This window comes from Colobus angolensis, unplaced genomic scaffold, assembly GCF_000951035.1.
Source record: "Colobus angolensis palliatus isolate OR3802 unplaced genomic scaffold, Cang.pa_1.0 Scaffold187, whole genome shotgun sequence".
NCBI classification, from domain to species: Eukaryota; Metazoa; Chordata; class Mammalia; order Primates; family Cercopithecidae; genus Colobus; species Colobus angolensis.
In genome coordinates this window covers 211,636-225,987 of record NW_012115010.1, presented here as the reverse complement: position 1 = coordinate 225,987, position 14,352 = coordinate 211,636, and the positions used below count along the sequence as shown (strand labels likewise).

The following is a 14,352-nucleotide window of genomic DNA, read 5'->3' as shown; positions in this document are numbered from 1 at the left end:
TGCCTTTAATCCCAGCACTTTAGGAGGCCAAGGCGGTGGATCACCTGAGGTCAGGAGTTCGAAACCAGCCTGACCAACATGGTGAAACCCCGTCTCTACTAAAGATACAAAAAATTAGCCAGGCATGGTGGTGGGCACTTGTAATCCCAGCTACACGGGAGGCTGAGGCAGGAGAATTGCTTGAACCTGGGAGGTGGAGGTTTCAGTGAGCTGAGATTGTGCCTTTGCACTCCAGCCTGGGCAACAAGAGTGAAACTCTGTCTCAAAAACAAAAACAAAAAAACTCAGAACCAGAGGGGCACTGGCACCCCTAGAGAGGCCCCATCCTACTGAAGTGCCCAGTACCAACTTAAAGACCCACTGGACTCTTCTTCGTTGTCATGGAGATCACACCAGAACTGCCTTCCAGGAAGAACCTTGTCCTCCTCTCCACTTCTCTTGGCCAGAACTCACACTTGTCTCTAAACTGGTTCCATCCAACCCAAAGCTGGGATTTCCTCGGGCTTGTTTCTCCTTCCTTGGGCAGGGTTCCTGCTAAGATCAATTAGTTTGGTCTTTATGGTACCTATTCACTACACAAGCATTTCATGCCACCCTCATAAGCATGCAGACAGGCTTAGGAGGACTTACAGAGGCAAATGAGCTCTGGAGAGCTCTCCATAGATAAGGATGTCTATACCATGAGGCAGAATGAAAAACATCCACACCAGAGACAGAGTTAAGAATGTTGTATGGGGATAAAAGGAACTGATTCAGGTTATCATGGAAGGCTTCCTGGAGGAGAGGGACAATAGACATGAGTCTTATAGAATATTATAGCACCTATAGAAAGGGAAGTTTATTTTCATTTGCCCAAGCTGATCTCATGGAATGAGCCCTTATGAATGCTAAACAGCAATTTTATGTTTTAGCCTCAGTTCTAGCCAGACAGGCCCAAAGAGCTTACATGTGTCATTTCCTTCTCTGAAACTCCACTGCCTCATCTGTAAAGTGGCGGGTGTTAGGTTAGATGAATTTGGGTAGCCACTCCTGCTGGCCTGGCATTTGAACATTCTTTTGTGTTCATCACAAACAGGCAGGACGCAAAATCAGGCTGTCCTCAAAGGAGTGCATAGGCTGGAGACACAGAGAATTGTCTTAGAAAAAAGGCCTTTGAGGATTCATGTCCTTTGTGCCCCCATGGCCACAGCCCAAGCACCCCAGCTCCCCTCAGATGTCTGTCTTGGTCATAGCTGCTTGCCTGGAACCCAGCACTGTATCTGAAACGATAAATGCTTATTGAAAGAAGTGATGAATGGATGAGATGACAGAGACTACGACCAGCTTCTTAGCTAAAACTGAAACCCATCCTGCCTCCAGATCATCAGATCCTTTGGGGCTTTTGCTCCTTTTGCTGGATCTCAGATAAGAGGGAAGATGGCAGAGAGGGAGCTACACTTTCAGAAATCATCTACCCTGGGGCTTCTGGTTCCTGCTGCAATCAATAGAAAGTGGGTCACAAAACAGCTCTGCAGAGAACAGACCCTTGAGGAAAAGCCTGGTTTCTGTGCCAGTTTACATTTATTGACCACCTACTGTGTATCAGTTGTTACATAGCTTAACTCATTTAACCATGGCTTCAGAGGGGTGTACAGGAGTGTGTGAGGGATTTGAGGTTCTAAACCCCAGAGGTGCTGACTAGCTGAGTGACCTCAGGCGAGTTATCATCCCTCTCTGAGCTTTCATTTTTAATATCTGTAAGATAAAAACGATCCATTCCGCCGGGTTATGGGAACGAAATGAGCACGTGGAAGTGGAGCGCTTCATAAATGCTAGTTATTATTGTTCCTCTGGGCACACAAGCCTGGTCGCCTCCCTCCTGGGCGCACACAGACATGTTCATACTCCCACGTACACGCAGATGCAGAGACATGTGCAGACGCCAGCCGGAGGAGCTCGCGGTGCATCAGACCCAAGACCGTGGCGGAGACCGGGGAGAAGCCGCGGGGTCCTCGGCTTCTCTTTTTCTCTCTGTTCTTTATGAATGAACTCCGGCCGCGAGTTTTATTTTTTTATGAATGGGAGCCGGAGCCGTGAATGAAGCCGGGAGCCAACCCCTACATTCTGATTGGCCCCCGAGGCTGGGAAACTCCGCCCCCCCGGCCAGGCCGGACGACTCTCCGGATTGGCGGGCGTGCCCAGCCCTGGGGTTCCATTCACAAAAGTCAATGAAACAAAGGGAACCGGGGGGCAGTGGGGTGGGGGGGAAGAGACGAGGCCGAGCGAAGGAAATGCACCAATCAGCTGCTCCCCCGGGCTCACAACTGTCTGCGGCGCCCGAAAAACAAGTCGGTGCGCTGGGGACCCGGGGCCGGGGCCGCCTTGCTCCGGCCTAGCCCCGCGGCCCTCGGTGCGGGCCCCAGGGCATGCTCGGGACCCCCCGCGGCTCCAGCCCAGAAGCCCCGGCCTCAGGTGAGGCTGCAGGAGGGAAAGGGAGGGAGAGTGTCTGTGATTCCCCGCCTCGCCTCCAACGCACACCACACTCACTCTCACCATCCGCCTCCGCAGATTCCAGGGCGGGGGTGGGAGGCTCTGGGATTCGGGGTTGGAGGGGGCGCGGGAGTTGTGGGCATGCGATGGTGTGCGCCTCGCTTGCTTCTCCGCGCGCGCGCGCGCGCGCACACACACACAAACACACACACACACGTCTTATGTAACCGAGCCCGGGTAGCGCAGGGCTGCAGAAAGCAGAAACCGCGAGCCCGGCTCCTGGGAGCAGGTGGGACCTCCTTTAGCCTTTGGCGGGAGGGGAGTGGTGGTGGCGCTCGGCCTGGCAGGCGGAAACCTCCCCATCGCCCCAGTGAGTCGGAGAAGTTTCGCCGTCGGACCCAGAGCCTTGGGACTGCCCCTGCCGCCACCCCTCCCCGCCCCCATCGCAGCCCTCCCTGGACGGTGTGCGAACGCAGACCCCTCCCCCCCAGGTCTCGGCCCCCGCTTGGGGCCCCGGCCGTGCGGCCGGAGGGAGCGGCCGGATGGAGCGGAGGATGAAAGCCGGATACTTGGACCAGCAAGTGCCCTACACCTTCAGCAGCGTGAGCGCCGCGCCGGCCTCCAATCCCGCCCCGCCCCGCACCCAGCCCCTACTCTCACCACAGTCCCCCTCCCTGCGGTCCCAGCGGAGTCCTGGGCTGCCCCGCCCCTGAGTCGCCCGAAGACCCCAACCTCGTCCCCCAGACTAAGCGCCTCAGGGTGACTCGGGGGTATTCTCCCCGCTTCTCGCAGAAATCGCCCGGAAATGGGAGCTTGCGCGAAGCGCTGATGGTCCCGCAGGGGAAGCTCATGGACCCGGGCTCCCTGCCGCCCCTCGATTCTGAAGGTAAAGAGCAAGAGAGACAAACCGCGACCCTCCTCCGCTACACACACACACACACACACACACACACACACACACACACACACGGCCGATCTTGGAACCCCCGCCTGTTTCCCCAAAAAGCTCGCCCTCCAAGGGATTCTGGTCATTCTTCTTGGTCCCTACTCCCAAGGCAGGGGAGTCACCGGGGCTTACTAGGGCTCCTTCTCTCTTACCGTCCCCTCCACCTCACCTCCAATCCCACTATTTATCCCTCAGATCTCTTCCAGGATCTAAGTCACTTCCAGGAGACATGGCTCGCTGAAGGTGAGTAGTTTTGTGACCTTTTCTATTTTGGGAGGCTTGACAGGGGAACACTCCGTAGCCCCTGGTATTCCACCCTAGCCCTATACTTCTCTCCCTTCCCTGCCTCAAGGAGTTCTCCAAGGCCCTTTCCCCAGGTCCCTTGCCACTCTACTCACCCCAGCACCCAGCGTGGACACTTATATTGATATTTATTTTCTCTACCCTGAACCAGGCTTGTGTAACTAGGCTTGAGGATGAATCAGACCATTGTGTGGGGTATTTGCTTATTTGAATGGAACTTGGCCTCAGGCCCATTTTCCTGGTTGAAATTTTCATTTGCAAAGTTTGTTTTGCAGAAGCCGCCAGGCCAAGGTGCGTGTTGGGGTGTTGTTGGTGGGGGCGGGGGGCAGCAATTAATTTGTCACCTATCCTCCGGAGTTGCCCAAGCATTGATTCTTATCCCCTGGGTTTCTCTTCTTCCCAACCCCCAGCACCAAACAACAAAAGTTTAAATAATTCTTTTCGGCAGTCCTTTGGCACGGAGAGCCCAGGGCTCCCTCCCCAAATAGCCTTGATTGTAATTCTAATAGCAAGTGTTCCTCCCTCTTCCAACCCGCTTGAATACCTCCGCCCCCAGGCAAATTCCCCCCTTCCTGTGTGCTGGCCGGGGTGGGGACCGTGGCTGGGCCTGATGGGGAGTTGGTGTGTTCGGGAGGTTTCCTGGTTGGATTCTTCGGTGCGTTTTTGTGGGGCCTGAGGGTGTCGCTGGTGGGGCTGCAGGTGGGAGGGAAAATGGTGGTTTAGACAGTCTCTGAGAGGGAAGGGTTAACTATCCCCATCTTAGGGTTTATTTTAACGCTATGAAAATGAAGAAGCCAAAACACTAGGAACTTCTTTTTTGAGGTCCTTTTAAGGTCTTTTCCTTAGGATCTCCTCATCCCTCCACCCTGGGTATATAATTTTTTTAAAGCTCAAATCCAACTGCCCTGGAACTCTCCATAGAAGCTTGGAGTAAAAAGAAAATGACCCCTGACTAGATCCTTGGAGTGAGACTAGGTCTGTCTTGCCCACTATGATATTTTAAAAATATATATGTTGACAGAATGACTATTTAGCATAGAGCAAGCAGTCAAGACATTTTGTGGAATTAATGGCTGAATGGCTGTGTGAGTGCTAGAGGGATCTGGGGGTTCTGAGGGTATTGTGTGCATCTTCCCCGACCCTGCAAGTCCTGCATGCCCAGCTCCAATTTACAGGCAGAGCTTTGCCCCGTCTCCCCATCCTCCTCCTGAGGTTCCAGAGCTGGGCTGAAGAACGCAGAGGTGTCAGTTTCCATGGGCTCTTAAAGACTTCCTTTCCCAGCGCCTGATTTCCCTCTGGCTCACCGGGCTTCATTCCTTGCCTGTCAGCTGAGAGTCCCCACAGTGGGCAGCTCCTGGGGCTGTGAGCTAGGGGTGGGCTGAGGTTGGCATTTTGGCAGCAGCTGGTCCATCTGTGCCTGGGTTTGAGATGGGAGGGGGAGGAAAATGCTCTCATCTCTCTACTTTGGAAGTCCCACCCCTTGGCCAGGGGTCTGGAGAGAGTAGGCATGCCTGTGTCAGTGTCAGTGTGACAGCAAGTGTGTGTGTGTGTGAGAGAGACAGAGTGTGTGTGCGTGTGTGTGTGTCAGTTATATGCTGCTGCCCTGTACATTTAAATTCAGTGGGTGGGGAGGTGGGGGTGGGGATTGCAAGGCGGAGGTGGGGGGGCGCGCTGGGATCTCCTTGGTTCCCTCTCCTTCCTTCTGAGGGAGCAGCTCAGGTTCCCAGCTGGCGATGGATGGCCAGGCCTGAGAGGGGGATGCTGAGGCCGATTGCTCCTTCTCACTTTCTCTGCGGAGACAGATGCAGCTGCCGGGGCCCTGTCCCCCTGCACCATCCCAGCATCACCCCAGTCTCCTCTCCTGTCTCTTCCCACCAGGTCAGTGACCCCGGCAACCCATGGGGAGCTTTGGGGCGGCAGGGAGGGACTAGCTTCTTTGGAAACTTGCCAGTGGTGGGACGCATTAGGAGCAATGGGGACCAGAGCCCAACCTCTCTCTCTCAGTTTGGTTTTTTCCAAACCCCCAGTGTGGAGAGAAGCAGCTAGTGTGGGTGGGGCTGTGAAGACTTAGCATTTGGAGGAGGCACAGGTTGGAGTCAGGCAGGTATAGGTAGATTCCGATGTGGTTGCAGGTTCAGTGTCTTGTGTCCGTGCGTTGAAGGGTGAGTGTGAGTGTGGCTTTATGGAGGCAGTTCACATACCCTTGGGGTTGGGTTTTTGTAGATAGCAGGGAATGATGTGAGGCTAGGAGGGCGTGTCTGATTTGGGGGTGCCTGGAATCTGTTGAGATGTTGGGGAAAGAATCAGGCTGCTACAAGGAGACCCAGGCTCAGGCAGGCTGAACCCAAAATGTGTCTGGCTATGGTAAAAGATGTGCTGGTTTCTTGTTGAAGGTTCCTTTCCAGGCTTGTCAGGAGCCCTGAACCTTTGGGGATAAAGACTTTGTTGTTTATTTGGTAGTAAGGGCCATTGACTCTAGGCCATGACTCCTTTGTGTGAGGCTGGGGTCTGTGGATTCCCAGAAGCTCTGTGGATAGGATGCTGGGATCATGATCCCTCTGATACTGTGTGTAAAATTGCTGGAAGTGAACCATACATAAAGGTGTATGGATTTGTTTAGGAAGAAAATGACCCATAGCTTTTATCAGATTCTGGAAGGGATCGATCCGCGCTGCCCTTTTCACAGGAATCACTGCTCCCCAACCCTCCTCCAAGGGCTCCAGTCCCTTTGCCCTTTGGCTTTCCCAATCATATTTGTAGGTCCAAAAAAAGACCCCATGTGTGGAGGGCGTGCATGGAGGGCACATTTCACCCTGTGCTGTTGTGCTGCCGCAAGAGTGAAGTAAAGGGAATTAGGGTGTGTGCGTCCCTGAATATGTGTTCAAGTGCGTGTACACTGGTGCTTCGGCATGTCTGTGGGGAGGGATGAGGTTAATCCCCTCCCTAATCTTTCCCAGCTACAATGCCTCCTTCTCCATCTTTCTGTCTCTTCCCTTTCCAGAAGACTCCTGGGGACAAATATGTCCCCTCCACAACTAGAGAACTGGTTTCTTCCAGTACAGAGGCTGCCAGGGTGGGGGCAGGGTAAGGGACAGCGGTGACACAATGGAGCAGAAGCTCTGAAGAATGCCTCTACCCCCTTCACCCTATGACTGGATCCTGGGAAGAGGGTGACAGAGTATATATAGTGTGGGTGGCTAACCTATGGTGGGCTTCAGTGTGTCTCTGTTTTAACCTCTCAGTTCTTCCAGAATCCAGCTTGGGAGGCCCCCAACCCCCTCCTTTTTTTTACTGACCCCCATTTTGAAAGGAGAGTCCCTAAAATTCTTTCTCTCTCTCTGAGCATTATGCTGTCTTGGCACTTTTCCCACCCCCTCCTTAATCATCTGCCTCATCCCCAGACAGATAAACTCCATCTTAGTACCGGGATGGAGCTGGGGACAGACCCTGGCACACTGGCTTGGCAGCCAAGACTCAGCCAAGTTAACAAATAAATAGAGTGGTGTACACTCAAGACCAAACATGGTAATTAAAAATTCTCCTGCTCTCCAGGAACGCGAGGCTCAGTGTTCCTATTTCGATCCTGTTGACAGTCTCTGGATGACTGAGGGCCCTGGCCTACCCCTTTGGGAGAAGGCCAGTGTTTGGGGGAGGGGCTGAGCTAGGACAGATTTCTCCTGGCTCTGGGAAGAGGATGGCACCACCTCTTTTGGGGTGTGGTCTGTGGGCTGGAGGAAGCCTCCTCCTGGACTGCTGGGCCGGAGGGGTCCCTGGTTAAACTGTCAGGCCCGAGGCAAGAAGAAAGGCAAGATGATGCTGAGGGCTCTCTGCTCTCCAGCACCATTGACGCCAGCAGGAGATACCCCCAGCCCATTACCTCAATGGAAAGTAGCAGTTAATGAGGCCCCAGCGGTGGGGCTGGAGTGCGTCAACCACCCCTGAGTTCTGCACCACCCTTTCCCTTGGGACTCTTCTTGTCTAGTAGGAGGGAGGGAAATGTTGGTCACTCTGCTCCCATCACCCCTGCTTCCTGCCACCTTGGGGGATGTTGCCTCAGAATGGACCAGAGGGCACAGCAGGGACAAGCCTGGCTTTGCATCCCTGGGCAGGTGGACAGATTTAGCCTCTTACCCTCTATCCAAATGTGCCTTTTTTTTTTTTTTTTTTTTGAGAGAGAGTCTCGCTCTGTCACCCAGGCTGGAGTGCAGTGGCGCAATCTCAGCTCACTGCAAGCTCCGCCTCCCAGGTTTACGCCACTCTCCTGCCTCAGCCTCCCGAGTAGCTGGGACTACAAGCGCCCGCCACCTCGCCCGGCTAGTTTTTTGTATTTTTTAGTAGAGACGGGGTTTCACCGTGTTAGCCAGGATGGTCTCGATCTCCTGATTTCGTGATCTGCCTGTCTCGGCCTCCCAAAGTGCTGGGATTACAGGCTTGAGCCACCGCGCCCAGCCATAATAGATAGATTTTAAAATGCAGATGCCTGGGCCCCACCTCAGTCCTATGGAAATGGGAATCTCCAGGGGAGGAGACTGGGAATCGTGTTTTTATTATTATTATTGAGACAGGGTCTCACTCTGTTGCCCAGGCTGGAGTGCATTGGTGCGATCTCAGCTCACTGTAACCTCCACCTCCCGGGTTCAAGCGATTCTCCTGTCTCAGCCTCCCGAGTAGCCGGGATTACAGGCACCTGCTACCTTGCTGGGCTAATTTTTGTATTTTTAGTAGAGACGGGGTTTCGCCATGTTGGCCAGGCTGATGTAGAACTCCAGACCTCAGATCATCTGCACGCCTCAGCCTCCCAAAGGGTTGGGATTACAGGTGTGAGCCACACACCCGGCTGTAATCGTGTTTTTAACAATGCCCTGATGACTCTTGAATCAGGCCCATTTGGGAATGGTTGTCTTTTTGTCGTGTTTGTGTTCCTGAAAAGATGTGTGCTGGCTGTGTGTTTCTGTTTGTTCTTGCCATCGGATTTCACGTCTCATTGATATCTTTGGTCACTTCAGACCAAAGTATTATTATGTTGACTCCTCTTAAGTTCTCGTTTAGCTGCTGGTGGCTCCTGATTCTTAAACTCTCTCTCCATAATGCTTCTGTCAAGAAATCAACTATCTATTAATATAAGCCTATGTTTATAAACATTTGGCAGCTCTGATATTTAAAGCAAATTGTTGAAGAATATTCTTGCCAAGCAACATATCACAACCTAAAGTATCCCCTGTGAGATGTGCTTTCCTGAAGAGGACCTGCCTCTAGTGTTCCCTTGTGTGTGGAGAGGGGAAGCCTGCAGGGAAGGGCTAGGATTGTCAGGATCTCTTTAGTGCATGCCCCCAGGCCCACAGTGCTGACTCCTGCCAGCCTGAGGACAAACGATTATTGCATGTTTATTCATGTAGTCAAGAAATGATGCACTGAGCGTCTACTCTAACACTGTCTACTCTGACCCTGTGCTGGGTGCTGGGGCATCAGGTGACAAGAAAGATAAAGCTCTTGCCCTCACAGAGCTTAACTTCCCGGTGGAGGAGAGAGATAGATAATAAACAGGTAAATATAATATGTTCAGGTGGAAATATGTGCTAGGGAGAAAACAAAACAGAGATGCAATAGAGAGCCAGGAGGAACCACTTTGGTTTAGGGGTGGTCAGAGAAGGCCTCTCCAGAGATGTCAAAATGAGCTGAGACTCTGATGGCCAGGAAAAAAAGAAAAAGGCAGGAAAGCATCTGGTGAAGAAGAAACAAGCTCAGCAGGTTTGAGGGCTGGAAAGGAGACCAGAGTGCCGCAGACTCACAGGCAAGGAGAGGCAGGTTAGAGAGGTAGGCAAGGCCAAGTCATGCAGAGTCTTGGAGGCCAAGGGCAAGTGTTTGGATTTCATGCTTTAAATAACAGAGAGAAATGATTTGATTTCTGTTGTAAAAAGATCACTGTGACAGCTAGGTGGAGAGCAAGGGACTACAGAGGATAAGAGTGAAAGTAGGGTATCCTGGTAAGAGGGTGTGGGTGAAATCCGAATAAGAAATGATGGAGCCGAAGCCTAGAGAGAAGCAAAAGAGATGGGATGTATATTTGTATAGGCCAAGGGTGTGGAGGTTTTCTCTAGCCATCTCATACCTCTCACCAGCCAATTTGACCTCTCCGGGCATTTTATCAATCCGTTTCCCCATTGTCCAATCTGAGAGCAGTCTCCAGGGAAGGAGAGTCCAGCCTCCTTGGGCTACAGGTTCCACTGCATCACCTGAGAACCACTGTCTTCCAGGAATAATATCAGGAAGTTCTTCTTGGTGTCTACACTTCCTGCTGTGATCCATTTATTTTTGAGAGAGGGGCAAAAGTGGGCAAAGACTCTGGGATCAAGGGAGATACTTAGCTGTATAACCACCTGAGAAGGCCCCCTCTGGGGAGGCCAGAATAGGAACTAGAAATCAGAGTTTGATGTTCAGGTTAGAAGCCATGGATGAGCTGCTGCTGTATTTCAGTTTTCCTGCCTATTCCCAAACCCAGCTTCACCCATCCTGGCATCCTGGGACAGCTCTTCAGATCTCCAACCTTGGGAATCCCTCCCCTCCTTAGTTGCACATTAAAGGGATGAGGCACCTATGTACTCAGCCAGTGTCCTTTGCCTTCTGCAACAGTCCCAGTCAGCAGCCTCCTGCTCTCCCACTGTCATCCTTCTTTTTTATTTTATTTATTTTTGAGATGGAGTCTTGCTCTGTCGCCAGGCTGGAGTGCAGTGGTGCGATCTCAGTTCACTGCAACCTCCACCGCCCAGGTTCAAGTTATTCTCCTCCCTTAGCCTCCGGAGTAGCTGGGATTACAGGCGTGCCACCACGTCCAGCTAATTTTTTTTTTTTTTTTTTTGCGATGGAGTCTTGCACTGTCGCCCCGGCTGGGGTGCAGCGGCACGATCTCGGCTCACTGCAAGCTCCACCTCCCGAGTTCACGCCATTCTCCTGCCTCAGGCATACTGCTGCCTCAGGAGTAGTTGGGACTACAGGCACCCGCCACAATGCCTAGCTAATTTTTTTGGTATTTTTAGTAGAGACGGGGTTTTACCGTGTTAGCCAGGATGGTCTCCATCTCCTGAACCCGTGATCTGCCCACCTTGGCCTCCCAGAGTGCTGGGATTACAGGCGTGAGCCACCACGCCCGGCCTAATTTTTGTATTTTTAGTAGAGACGGGATGTCACTATGCTGGTCAGCCTGCTCTCAAAATCCTGACCTTGTGATCCGCCCACCTCGGCCTCCCAGAGTGCTGGGATTACAGGCATGAGCCACCATGCCCGGCCTTTATTTTTCATTTTTTTGGACAGAGTCTCACTTTGTTGCCCAGGCTGGAGTGCAGTGTCATGATCTCGGCTCACTGCAACCTCCGCCTCCTGGGTTCAAGCAATTCTCCTGCCTCAGCCTTCCGAGTAGCTGAGATTACAGGCGCCCACCACCACGCCTGGCTAATTTTTTTATTTTTTTAGTAGAGACTGGAGTTTCACCTTGTTGGCCAGGCTGGTCTGAAACTCCTGACCTCAACTGATCCTCCCGCCTCAGCCTCCCAAAGTGCTGGGATTACAGGCATGAGCCACTGTGCCCAGCCACCCCCCATGTGATTTTATTTATTATTTAATTTTATTTTTCTTTTGAGATGGAGTTTCACTCTTGTTGCCCAGGCTGGAGTGCAGTGGCGCAATCTCAGCTCACTGCAACCTCTGCCTCCCAGGTTCAAGCGATTCTTCTGTCTCAGCTACCTGAGTAGCTGGGATTAATAGGCACCCGCCACCACGCCCAGCTAATTTTTGTCTTTTTAGTAAAGAGGGGTTTCGCCATTTTGGCGAGGCTGGTCTCGAACTCCTAACCTCAGGTGATCCACCTGCCTCAACCTCCCAAAGTGCTGGGATTACAGGCATGAGCCACCACGCCCCGCTGCCTCCTATGTGCTTTTAAATCCACAGGATCCCACTGCTTGTAATGTCTGCCCATCCTAGATATGACTGCCGTTGAGCTTTAAGGGAGTTTTGTAAACTCTGAGGGGTGAGGCTGTTTCACTTCAGAAAAATGGAGGAAATAAAGACAAAGCATCTAGAAAAAGAAAGACTGGAATCTGCTCAGACAGGTTCTGGGAACAGTCTTCACTTCTGGGTCTTAGTGGAGCCCAGAGCTGGAGGGCACTAGGACCTAGGGTGGAGCAGCCTTTAGTCTCAAGCAAGATTGTCTAACCCGTGGGCCTGCGGGCCACTTGCAGCCCAGGGTAGCTTTGAATGTGGCCCAGGCCCAACACAAATTCCTCATAAAATTTCTTAAAACATTATGAGATTTGTTTGAGATTTGTGATTTTTTTTTTAAGTTCATCAGCTATTGTTAGTGTATTTGTGTATTTTATGTGTGGCCCAAGACTATTCTTACAATGTGGACACCCCTGGTCTAAAGGCTGTTGGTCCTTTCTTGGCTGTTGCTAATCTGCAGGGCTGCAATAATGGAGCCTCCCAGAGGACAACTTGGGCCCGGCCCCAAACTCACCTCTCACCTCTCTCTGCAGCTCAGGTACCAGACAGTGATGAGCAGTTTGTTCCTGATTTCCATTCAGAAAACCGTGAGTAGAGGTCCCTGGGGAGAGGGTATATGGAGTGGAGTATGGCAGGAAGTGAGTCACAGGATAGAGAATCACAGGAGATCAGCTTGTTCTCTCCTAAAAAACAGTGGGGGTGAAGGTCAGGGCTCCCCATTCTGGGATTTGATCTTAAAGACCAAGGCAATAACTAGAATGAAAACCTTGGTTGAAATCTGGGGCTTGCCATGTTCTTGCTGTGTGACCTTAGAGCAGACACTATCCCTCTGGTTCTCCATTGCTTTATATCTGAAGTGAGGGGCCTGGGCCAGTTCAGCAGAGTCCAGTTCTAGTGTATTTTTTTTTTTTCCCCCGAGACAGAGTCTTGCTCTGTCGCCCAGGCTGGAGTGTAGTGGCATGATCTCGGCTCACTGCAACCTCTGCCTCCCAGGTTTAAGCGATTCTCCTGCCTCAGCCTCTGGAGTAGCTGGGATTATAGGCGCCCACCACCACACCCAGCTAATTTTTGTATTTTTAAAAGAGATAGGGTTTCACCATGTTGGCCAGGCTGGTCTCGAACTCCTGACCTTGTCATCCGCCCACCTCGGCCTCCCAAACTGCTGGGATTACAGGCATGAGCCACCATGCCCGGCCCCAGTTCTAGTGTTCTAAGTCACTTTCATAAACTGGGGACAATTTTGCCCCCCAAGAGACATTTAGTAATAGCTGTAGACATTTTTGGTTGTCACGATTGAGGGTGGGGTGCTACTGGTGTCTAGTGGATAGAGAGGTCAGGGATACTGCTAAAAGCATCCTGTGATGCTCAGGACAGCTCCTTACAATATATTAATAAAACACTATCTGGCCCACATGTCAGTAGTGCCACTGTTGAGAAACCCTGCTTTAGGCTGGGGGTGGGTGGCTCACACCTGTAATCCCAGCACTTTGGGAGGCTGAGGCAGGTGGATCACATGAGGTCAGGAGTTTGAGACCAACCTGGCCAACATGATGACATTCCGTCTTTACTAAAATACAAAAGTTAGCCGGGCATCGTGGCGTGTACTTGTAATCCCAGCTACTCAGGGGGCTGAGGCACAAGAATCGCTTGAACCTGGGAGGCGGAGGTTGCAGTGAGGCAAGATTGAGCCACTGCACTCCAGCCTGGGCGACAGAGCAAGGCTCCATCTCAAAAAAACAAAAATCAAAAAACAAAGAAACCCTGCTTTAATGTCAGATACTTTGCTGTCAACTGTCTTCACCTGTGAAACAGAACAGGCACAAAGAATCAAAAACACCTGAGAATAGTTGGTTATAAACAGGGCATTTGAGTGGACTGCAGGTAAAACTGAATCTCACTCACACTGACTTGGAACCAACTCTGCTGCTCAGCCGCGTGGCCAGAGTTTGGGAACCCACAGGGGCCACAGGAAAGGCCAATGTTCTTCACAGATAAGTAGGAGCATGTGTATAATGTTAGTCAGCTGACATTCAAGTGGGCCAATATCCAACCTCAATGAGAAAAAGAAAGATTTTTTAAAATTAATTAATTTTTTTTGAGACGAAGTTTCGCTCTTGTTGCCTAGGCTGGAGGGCAATGGCGCGATCTCGGCTCACTGCAATCTCGGCTCACTGCAACCTCCGCCTCCTAGGTTGAAGCAATTCTCCTGCCTCAGCCTCCCGAGTAGCTGGGATTATAGGGATGCACCACCATGCTCGGCTAATTTTTTTGTATTTTAGTAGAGGGAAAAACCAACATAGTTTTTCTATGTTGGTCAGGCTGGTCGGGAACTTCTGACATCAGATGATCAACCCGCCTTGGCCTCCCAAAGTGCTGGGATTACAGGCGTGAGCCACCGCACCCAGCCAAGAAAGATTCTTTATATCCTCAAATAAGAAAACATGTCGCTCCCTTGGAATTTTCCAGGGCACTCAGGAAAACTACAGGCCCTAGGGTGGAGGTGCTCACTCTTTGAAAGTGTTTTCTGGGGCCTGGGGTTGCATTAAATGTTTTTGTTTTTTGTTTTTTGTTTTTGAGACAGAGTCTCGCTCTGTCACCCAGGCTGGAGTGCAGTGACATGATCTTGGCTTGCTGCAATCTCC

At 51.7% G+C, this 14,352-nt stretch overlaps 1 protein-coding gene across 1 annotated transcript in view; it reads left to right on the top strand.

Moving 5' to 3' along the window:
- Positions 1-2,215: 2,215 nt before the first annotated feature.
- Positions 2,216-14,352, top strand: part of ETV4 (ets variant 4) — a 19,476-nt gene continuing 7,339 nt past the window's right edge. The window contains exons 1-5 of the mRNA XM_011940162.1: positions 2,216-2,451; positions 2,961-3,071; positions 3,262-3,355; positions 3,611-3,658; positions 12,244-12,297. Coding sequence (XP_011795552.1) covers positions 3,012-3,071; positions 3,262-3,355; positions 3,611-3,658; positions 12,244-12,297 — 256 coding nt within the window. The 5' untranslated portion in view covers positions 2,216-2,451; positions 2,961-3,011. The remainder of the gene's footprint in view (positions 2,452-2,960; positions 3,072-3,261; positions 3,356-3,610; positions 3,659-12,243; positions 12,298-14,352) is intronic.